We start from the raw sequence: 10,513 nt of genomic DNA on the forward strand, positions 1-10,513 counted from the left end.
ACACATATAACAAGTATTTACCGGTTATTTTACAGTATTGTTAGTTTTAGTATCTCACCTCGGATAGCATTGATATCAAAAAATAATATTGGACCTTTATATTAATTGCATAAAGTTTTTATTTACCAAGCAAAGAAAAGACGAGGCGTTTTTGTTTCAAAACTGTACGTAATTAACACTTTTTGACAGGAGTGACGCGAGAGTTCAAGCTAGTGAAATGAAATTTACACTGTCTGTTGTATAAAATAGCTTTAAATTTGAAAATCTTTTACTATCTCTGGTCCATAGGCGTACGGGCAAATTAAAATAGAAAATTAAAATAGAAAATATCTATCGCTTCGAAAAAAAACTTCTTTAAAAACTGGCTTTGCCCAAATTTCTCTTGCTGCCCAAAAAATCTCAGTTGCCCAAAATTTGGGGGGGCTGCAGCCATGTATATACATGCTACTGTGCGCATGCAAAAATAGAGTTTTGCGACAAGCTAACAAAAGCTAACATGAGTTAAGTGATGTATAAAGTGACTTTTAAGCAGAGACACCTTAATTCCACTTAAAATATCAAAAAGTAGGCAGGTAATTAATATAAATAAAGGTTAACCCATCACTTAGATAAATAAAGGTTAACCTGTCCCGTTCTCTCCTTTCCACCTCCTCTACCCTAGGGAGACTGCGTAGGAGAGTTTTCGAGAGATAAATTTTATTGTTGCCGTCATGACGTCATGTAACACAACCTCATTCCCATGGCGAAACCACGAGGTTAACAAACCGTTTTTTCTATAAAAATAGTGAGAATAGAAAAATTTGGTTCGATGACAGCGTTTCCAGCCTGAAATTAAAAAATTGAATGATGTCTCTGTTGTTTAAAAATCCATAAAATACTAAGTGTTTCTTCCAGAATCTGACCACATCCAACTGGGTGACTTTGTTAGGAAGGCCCAGAAGTGATGGGCTTTAAATTCGACTTGTTCTGTCCAGCCACATTTCACTCTCTATATATTTCAGTGCTCTGCCCTGCCATTTATTTATTTGTTTGTCTATAATTTATTTAATTATTTATTTAAATAATATTTTTCAAATAATAGTGAGAAAAGAATTCGACTTTAGTGGTACAACACTTGTTCGTGCGAGAAAGCTGTCAGTGTTCTGTAATTGAAACGTTTTCCCGCCAAATAGAAATATATCTTTTTGTAAGAATGTCAGGTACCAACAATTACACCTAACAGTCGATGAAGTGGAATCGAAGTTTCTGTCACTTGTTTCAGCTGGTGTACCAAACACAACTATCAACAACCACAGCAACAATATAAAATGCACAGAAAATCTTTATAATCAATAGTCCTACTTTATTTTTTCTTAAATAGTAGGTTTGCGCCTTCGTAGCAAAATATTTATTTCAGTTAACCTAGTGCCGTTTAAATGTCTTAACTTTACCAATTTACATTCCTTCAACGTGTTTTTGGCTTTGTGTATCGAATTTTCTAAGGCCATATCACAACATCTTGGTGTATTTGATTATTCAGGAAAAAGCCTGAAAATAAAACTTATGATTTATATACAAGACCAGAAACGTTTAGGAAGAAACACAAATTTAGGCCAATTACTGAACTATTGAAAACCGTTGAACATTTTGCTGTTTTAAGTGAAAATATCACATATTCAAGAGACCATGCCACAAATGTCCTCTTACCTGCGATAAACCAATATGAACGGCTGTTTCTTTCTAGCTCTCGTCTAACTTGGTTAGTTAATGTTAGTTAATGGCGAGAAGTCGTTGAAAGCTCTATCAAAAGAGTTAGTTCTTGAATATAATATTTTAGCTTAACAATATAACCTTAGTTTACATTGTTTACATACTACTGATTCCAGCTGGCATTCACGTCCACAACCTAAGCTCTTCATTGGCTAAGAAACAATAAAAATACCATCTAAAGAAACGGTTACTAATTTTCTATACGAGCAACCTCCAAACAATTTACATGCCGCAACGCCCCTCTTTGGCTACCAGAGACCAGCGTTACGTGTTCAAGGAAAAACTAACAGGGAGGTGTGAAGCTAGGGAGACATATAATACACATGGGACAATAAATTAAAAAAATAGGTCACCAAGGGTGACATGAGTCTAATGCCGTATGGCATAGTGATACAGATTGCGCGGTTTTCGTAAGCCGGTTAAAATTGGTTAGATGTTTGTGTTCGGGAGTTTAATTTAAAATGCTTATAGCAAGCTAGGGGCATCGTGGATGATTATGGATGAAAACGAAACAGTCATAAATGTTATATGCTTCACAAAATTTAAAGTATGAGGAGTTGATGTTTAATACTTCTTCCGTATTGTCCGTAAAAGCAGAAACGATTAAACATTTGGACAAGATTGCGTGACGATTTACAAAAAGCATGTTCATTACAACAAGGGTTGAAGAACTTCACATCGTTTTCTTTCAGATTTTTCACCATTTTGATGATGACTCTTGAAACAGATTTTGCAATAAAAGCACTTGAAATAGTGACTGTTACTCCATTGTACTGTAAGCACTTAGTGACAGATTTTCCTAAAAACGGGTGTAAATGCTCACGTCAATATAATGATGACCTTTTGAACGCTGGAAACTAGGCAATTATTATCGAGCTACCATACACAGGAGCGAAGACTGTTTATCATGATGTACAAATTTCGCGAATCATCACTTCCATATCAATGTAACCATTTTATGATTTTTCTAGCTGTAAGAAGAACTTAAGATCTCTGAGAGTCGTAAAAGCATGAAATTCGATTTCAGTGTATGGCAAAGGCCGGGACAGTGTAATACTGCAAAGCGGCCAAACAAACGCATTTTGATTTAGTCGCGTAACTTGATTTACATTTATCCATGTACATCTTTTATTTTTGAAGGTTTTTGTTTGCACTGTAAAGAAAAAATTGGTCAAAATTCGAATGACTTAAATACAAAATACGAGGTAAAGTTTTCTATTTTTTAAAACAAAATAAATATTTGGTCGCATTGTGTAAATAAACGCGAGTCGCCGTCGAAATATTTTTTCTCAAAGACGTCTTGCTTTTTAAGCAAGACGAAAACACAAGTGCTTAACTGAACTGAAAACGAAGATTTATTTTCACAAAAAGCTTACAAATGTCTTGACTGGAAAATTATTACGTCCTGTTCAAGTGTTGAATAATCGTGACTTGAGAAAGAACTTTTAATTATGCGTGGGAACACGTGTCGCTGATTGGCTGTTTTTAATTGAAACTAATCGTGCGTGTCCGTACGGAGTCCGTTCTTGCAGCTGATCATTGTTTTCTACATTACAGCGAACGATTATCGATCCCGAACCATTCCCTTGGGATTGCTAACAGCTTTTTTCATATAACAAAGAGTCTAATGCGCATGCGCAAAGCGCACGCAAGCATTAGACTCAAAAAGAATAAAAAGCCTTTTGTGATCAAGAAAAGATTGAGGCTGACGATACCATAGTACAATGCTATTCTCCAACTATTTTGTACCTTTGTAAAGAAAATAATGATTGATTGATATACAATGACGGTTGGCAAAGACATCAGTTTTCAAAATTCCCTGACTTTTCCTGATAAAAATTAAAAATTTCCCTGACCAAATAAATACAAAATGTCTGATATAGTAGCAGCCTCAGACCTCTGCTACCTGGCAATCCAGTTGCGAGATAAAGAGCCATTAATTAGATAAAGATGGAGGATTTGACATATTTTGCGTCTTCAGGATATTTCTTTACGTATCCATGGATTATTCGACAATGCTTTGGTTTTTTCTTTTTAGCAAAAAGAATTACGAATAGTTATATTGTCCTGCTAATATATCTTCAACAATTTCTTTCTTAGTTGGCTCCAGACCTCTCGCTCTCGTTCGAAGACCGAGCTCGTTCGCAACACGGATACGATTGTTTTGCAGTCTAACCGGCATAGTTTGTTCCTAATTGGTTGTTTCGTAGGACCAAGAAGCATAAAATTCCTTTTAACAATTAACTTTATTTCAAGAAAAAACTGTCCACTATCGACTCCTGATGGTGAGGTTTTAATTTTGGAGACCTTTAGATCGGAGTACGAGTGCGAGTGCGACGTTCAAATCTGTTGCTCACGCTTTCGAACATCACATTTCACACCAATCTCGTACCAACAGCAACAGGGAGGAGTGAGGGCTCTTGGAACATAACTGATGGTATTGAAATTCGAAAGTCGTACTCGTACTTAACCTCGTATATACTCGTACTGCTATCTAGAGGTAGCTGATACTCAACGGACAATAACGGCTTACTTTCTTTACACTTTACTACTTTTTATATAATATTGCTTTGTTTTAACGTAAAGCTCTTATTTACCTTACATAATTTATTATACTTAGAAGGAATAATTAATACATGAGAAATATATATATTTCTCCGCAAAACGTTTAACACCTAAGAACTGTGGAAAAAGTGAAAAATAAAAATAGTCAAATCAATCGAAGGGTAATTCGTGCAGCTCCTCGAAGATGGTATACACCTGATTGAAGAATCGTTGACCCATAAAAAGCACAAACCATGAACGATGCGATCCAAATGTTTACTGGGAAAGCGTAATAATAATCGTCGTCCTTGACGAAATAAACATTATTCTAAGAAAGGTTGCATACTACGATTTCCAGTTGAGTACGACGCGAACAAAGTTTGGTGACGAAGTTTCAACATAACAACGGCATTGTTGTCAAGGGCAAACTTCTCTGTTACCATTGGTAACAAATTTGTTTTTGTAACTGCCTTGTTCGACAATCTCGATGCTTAAATAAATAAAAACACTACAAATATCGTCAGCAACACTTTATTACGCTTTCAAATAAAAAATATATACACAGAGACAACGATAAAAGAAACAAATAACGAAATATATTACGCCTTAGCTGTTTTATATCGACGGTAAGAGATCTGTGTTGAGAGTTGACGTTATGTTTAACGTGCGTCACTTTACCTTTCTCGTTAGAGTTACTGTTCAACTGAAATTTTATCGTTTTCCAACTCCAGGGATTTTCTAGCAGCTTTAAGAATCCCTTCAGCTTTAAATAATATATCTTTCTCAAGTGCAAAATGAATAATTCGCGAACTGAAATGAAGAACATTAAGCGTTTCGTAAAGCTGACAAAAGCTAACACTATTTCGGATCGAAATTTCAAAATATTAGCCAATCAAAAAATTGCTCAATTAAAACTGACGCCATCTTGGATCGAAATTAGCCAATCAAAAAATTGCCCTGTTTCCCGAGAGGTCCTCCTTGTATAAAAGAACTTTGGCGGTCAGTACCTGTAACGACAAGTTACCAATGGAAACAGAGAAGTTTGCCCTTGACAACAATGCCGTTGTTATGTTGAAACTTCGTCACCAAACTTTGTTCGCGTCGTACTCAACTGGAAATCGTAGTAACTCATACTCTTAAGGCTCTTAAAGAGATAAATATCTTGATTATCAATAAAAGGAATACTACTTAGCATACCAAGGCTGTCTACCCAGAATACCATCGGGTCATATCGTTCCTGGTTTATGCTTTTCACAGGGTCAACGTTTCTTCGATTAGGTGTATTTAAAATCAAAAGTGAGAGGGTTTTTTTCCAGGATGCTATCCACTGCTTGCATCGTATTAAATTTAGCCAAGAAGTTGACGTAACTGGCTCCAAATAATGGTGCTACTTGCCAAGAACGTCTTCACGCTCAGGTTTTGCTTGAATTTACGATTGCACATTTGAAACTCCACAGATAATTCCCTCTCCCAAGAACGGCCAGTTCTTGCTGTTGTTGTTGTTGTTGTTGTTGTTGTTGTTGTTGTTGTTGTTGTTGTTGAGAGGTTCAACTGTATTTATTATTTGATATTATGTACTCTTAGTTTAAATATCAACAATAATTCCCATAATTCCAATAATTGTCTTCTAGCTTAGTTCTTGTGCTCTTTGCAGTAGTTCAGGTTTCAGAAATACACTCTCGTCCACTTGTCCTTGAGCAGCTAAAATATCTTTCATAACACTTGGGTCCCACTTGAAACTCACTACAGCTGCAGGGACCTACACAAAACATCATCACGCCAAGATTAACATTGCATAAGTTTCTCTTCACTATGTACAGAAACTTTCTTTCATCCTAATTGGGAGAATTTCCTGTCATGAGCATGTTCTTAAGGTGGCTCGATCGGGTTTTTGAGCGACGATACCTTTTAAGGTGGCTGACAACGGTTTTCAGCATTTTCCAGACGTTATACTTTGATTGGTCATTACTACAACACTCTATAACAGTTATGGTGTGAAACAAATGCTATAAATCATTGGTCCACAAGTTGCATCATTTTCTTCACATTGGTAGTTACCATAGCAAAAAAAACACCCTTAATTTTAAGTGCTAATGCTAATAACTTAACTATAACTTTTGGCAAAGTTAAAAAAATATCTATCAGACGGGGTTCTGAGCCATCTTAAATTATCAAAATTTTAAGGTGTCTCTGAACCTCTCTGGTTTAATCAAGAAGCACCATTCAGAACTTCTGCCTCATTGCAAGTTTAGAGTATACTTGCAGGTTTTAATCAAATTCATTATTTATCGTCTACTGTTGTGAATTTTCTACTTACCAAGCCTAAGTCGACCAGAGAAGCATTTTCATCCGTTAACTGTCGGGTGGCCTCGGACAACACAAACGGCTGCCAGTCGGACACGAGTGACTGCCGAACAAACTCGAACACATCACGAAGTTTTTCTCGGGAATAAAACGTTCCTGTCAGAACAAAAACAGAGAAAGTGTCAAGTTGTAATCTAACAAGTAGAACCCGCGAGTGAAGAATTGCGTAAAAAATAATACCTTGAAGAATGATACCGTCAGGAAATCGAATCCGCACCAAGGTGAAACGGTAGGTCTTGGATGGTCGCTTCTCTGCTTCACGCATGGCTCGAGTTCTGAGCTGACAGCTACGCTCAACTTCTTCTGTTCTAGAAAATAGAGAAACAAGTAAGTGATCGATCGAACGAATGAACGCACGCAAGCACGTACTCACTCCTATGGCATTGCCCAGGGGGGTTGTAATCAAAGAAAAGAAAAAAATCCAAACCTTGCAATTTGTTCTCTTTTGACTTCATCAGCTGTCTTGTCAAAGAAATCACTGGGGACTTCAAAATGGCTGACTTGACTGCTTGGCTTGTAAACCTACAAACGCGAAAGTAACAACAAACAATGTTCAGCAAAATGACGCCTACAGCTACTAGGCAATTATTGCTTTGTCACAAACAAGACATCAGTCAAGTCATGAGACCGCTGAAAGTACAGGTGTTACGCTGGACAATTTGACTCACAGTGGTCAAATGCGATCCCCTGCAGCTTTGCAAAAGGAGTTGCACTGGCTGTGACATACGTTAATCAGTCAAGGTTTGTTATATCAGGGTTCAGATGCATACTAACCACGGGCAAACCAAAATACACTGTAAGCGTGCGTTGAATATTACCAAGGCAACACCTTACCTTTAGGCATCTATCGAGTTTTGGCTTCAAAGCTTCGCTAGAGAGCAAGACTTCCTTGAACACTTTCAGTCGTTCGCAGTCAGAACATGCCTCCTTTGACAAAACATAAAACTTCTCTTCCGAATCTGCTGGGAAACAAAGAAATAAAGCCTAGTTTAAGAACACACTTTGTAAATTAGCAATTTAAAGTCAGTAAAGGTAAACTAATCGCCGTAGCGACGATTATACATTAATCGCAGTTTAATATTGTTACAGTGCGACTACTATTACCGGGGTCACTGAAACAAAATTGATTAATTAGTTTAAGAGACACAAACAATGAATTCCAAGTAATTTGTGACTTGAACATTGTTTTCTTTCCCCCTCTTGATTGATTCAATCGTCTTTTGTTGGATTTCATTGTTTGTGTCCTGTAACCTGATTGGTTACATTTTGTTTAAGTGACCGCGGTAATAGTAGTCGCACTGTAATACCTTCTACTGGAAGTACTTTGTCTTCAAAACCGCAGGCGAGAAGGAATTCAGAAGCTCCTTTGATAGGTGCCACACGCTCCTAAGTGGATACAAAAACTTAGACAATAGATAATTGCCTGTTTACATGGAAAGGGCAGTATGCACTTGGGACTTCAGGACCATTTTAAGGTTCATGAACTCCACATTTATTTATTTCTTGAGCACTACTTGTAAACAACAGCAATAATTTTAATTATCGCGTATTGCAAACAAGAAAATACTGGCAGAATTCTTATTTCCTCTTTCATTTTACTTGCATATTTCCTTACTTTACAGTACTCCATTCTACAACCTTTCTTTCATTTTTTTAAGGTATGGCGCTCAGCCCACGTACGCGCAGTGCAAGTGACGTACGTACGGACGAATGTATATACGCACAACCACGTGACACCCAAAATTTTCTGCTCAGTGGGTTTACCAAATTTTCTTAGTTATGGAGCTCTGCACGCATGTGCATAAGATCTTACCTGAAAAATTTTATTGCTTTGTTTTATTTTTTGATACTTTTCTTCGTCAGGATTCTTACAAATGTTGTCAAGGTATCTAAAAAGAAACAGTATAATCAACCATTACAGCGTGACCAGTTGAACAGGGCCACTTGGAAGAAAATCAATCAATTTAAAATGACAAGCTATCAATATTTGACCAATCAAAGATGACAAGCTATTAAAAAAGCATGTTGATTGGCTTGTTCGACATAACCTCAGTGTACAGGATTAGTTGATTATCAATTCAATACTTACCTACAAAGCAGGTCGACACATGCCTTTGCCTTTTCCTTATCTTTGTTAAGGGAGTGTATCATTGAACAAGAGGAAGTCAATGATTCTTCCTGATAATGCTGAAAAAAACTATTGTGTCAATTGATAGATTCAAACTTAATTTACTTCATTTCAAATAATAAAAACACTTTGTTAGATGCTTACTAATTGCTTCTGTAGAAGACCAGATGTATGTAAAGAAATGACAGAAGATGTCTGTATTTATAAGATACACATCTTAAATAAAAAAAAACAACAGAAACTATCTGTCTGTCTACATTGTACAACAGTATGAAGCTAAACTATGTACAGGAGAATCTTCTTTAAAAAATGCGGTAGATTTCAACTTTGTCAGCAGACATATCATGTTGCTACCGCATTGTGGTGATTTTTAATACCTTGTAAAGGCAATCTGAAAGATGTGCATCTATTTCACTTTGTAAAGCTGTGACTGGGCACAGAGGGCAGCTGAAGAACACTCCTTCATGAGCAAGCACAGTTGAACAATCTACTTCTGTTGGCTATGTAGAAGAGAAGACACAATTTAGTATGTGGCAGGCTCTGTACCATAGTTTCTTGCAATCAATCAATCAATCAATCAATCAATCAATTAATCAATAAAATTTATTTACCGTTGGAGCTGATGGGGGCAAAGAAAATAGCAAGTCACATAAGCTATACCCCAACAAGACCACTCAAGACATTCAGTTGTTTACAATTATGATAATCATTATTATTCTGTTACATGGCTGACCTCGGCAGTAGATTGCAGCACCTTCTGATGATCTTGTGACTGGCTAGCTTCTTGATACACCATCTCCTGCCTCACTGAAAATCAGTACAAATAAATATTAAGTGCATTAAAGGCGCTTTGTAGCCTTATGCTCCAGTTAGAGGAGCGAAGAGGTTGAGTGAATGAGTGAGCATTTAAGGGACACCGACGCAAGGATTTTACTGCTTTTCAGTAAAAAGTACTAAAATTGGCAAAGTACTCTCGCTCGTACACGAAATGTGCCTAAGATGAAATGTGAAAGATAACATTAAGATGAAGATATAAAGTAAATCGTTTTGAAGGAAGTGGGGAGCCTTTATAAGTTTTAGCTGTTTTTCCAGGTCAAAAGGGCTGAACTTGAAAAAGTCAGCCTTACTTTTTCAAGTTGAGATCTAAAGTTCCTGATGGCATCACAATAATATCACTTGTTTATAGCTTCAATCAGTACACTTGCATGGTAATTTGTAACAAAACTGGACCACTATTTTATAGGTTTCCATATGTCAATAACAAAGAACTTTGGAGCAGGACAGGACAAGAGCACATACCAACTGAGATAGCAAGAAGGAAATGGGCTTGGATCGACCACACACTAAGAAAACCAGGCACTGACACCACCAAGCAGGCCTTAAAGTGGAATCCGCAGGGGAAAAGAAAGGTGGGAAGACCTGCTAAGACCTGGAGAAGATCAACTGAGGAGGAGTTAAAGAAAGCTAACATCAGCTGGAACGCAGCAGAGAAGGCGGCAGCAAATAGAGTTTGGTGGCGAAGCATTGTTGACGCCCTTTGCTCCACCAGGAGCCTAAAGGAATAAGTCAGTCAGTCATATGTCAATAGGCTCTTGACATTTTGAAGTGAAGCTTGTGACAGTATCTCTTTAAATGAGAATTTTCATCAAAGATGATTCTATTTTGCTCAAATGAATGTCACAACAACTTATACCATGCCATAGAAATAGATTTACAGACTGTACAAGA

The 10,513-nt window shown here is 36.9% G+C and overlaps 1 protein-coding gene across 4 annotated transcripts in view; it reads right to left on the reverse strand.

The window, feature by feature from the left end:
* Window positions 1-3,457: 3,457 nt before the first annotated feature.
* The window catches only part of LOC144644713 (UBX domain-containing protein 6-like), a 10,871-nt gene continuing 3,815 nt past the window's right edge, over window positions 3,458-10,513 (reverse strand). For 2 of the 4 annotated variants that reach the window (XM_078504236.1, XM_078504237.1), the window contains exons 4-13: window positions 9,519-9,592; window positions 9,163-9,285; window positions 8,747-8,844; window positions 8,471-8,546; window positions 7,965-8,043; window positions 7,492-7,619; window positions 7,085-7,179; window positions 6,838-6,965; window positions 6,611-6,753; window positions 3,458-6,052 (exon numbers count right to left, since the gene is read on the reverse strand). In XM_078504236.1, coding sequence (XP_078360362.1) covers window positions 5,921-6,052; window positions 6,611-6,753; window positions 6,838-6,965; window positions 7,085-7,179; window positions 7,492-7,619; window positions 7,965-8,043; window positions 8,471-8,546; window positions 8,747-8,844; window positions 9,163-9,285; window positions 9,519-9,592 — 1,076 coding nt within the window. In that variant the 3' untranslated portion in view covers window positions 3,458-5,920. The remainder of the gene's footprint in view (window positions 6,053-6,610; window positions 6,754-6,837; window positions 6,966-7,084; window positions 7,180-7,491; window positions 7,620-7,964; window positions 8,044-8,470; window positions 8,547-8,746; window positions 8,845-9,162; window positions 9,286-9,518; window positions 9,593-10,513) is intronic. The other 2 variants (XR_013569180.1, XM_078504238.1) reach the window with 2 other exon arrangements.

Source organism: Oculina patagonica, chromosome 2, assembly GCF_052425735.1.
Source record: "Oculina patagonica isolate OP01 chromosome 2, crgOcupat, whole genome shotgun sequence".
Lineage (NCBI taxonomy): Eukaryota > Metazoa > Cnidaria > Anthozoa > Scleractinia > Oculinidae > Oculina > Oculina patagonica.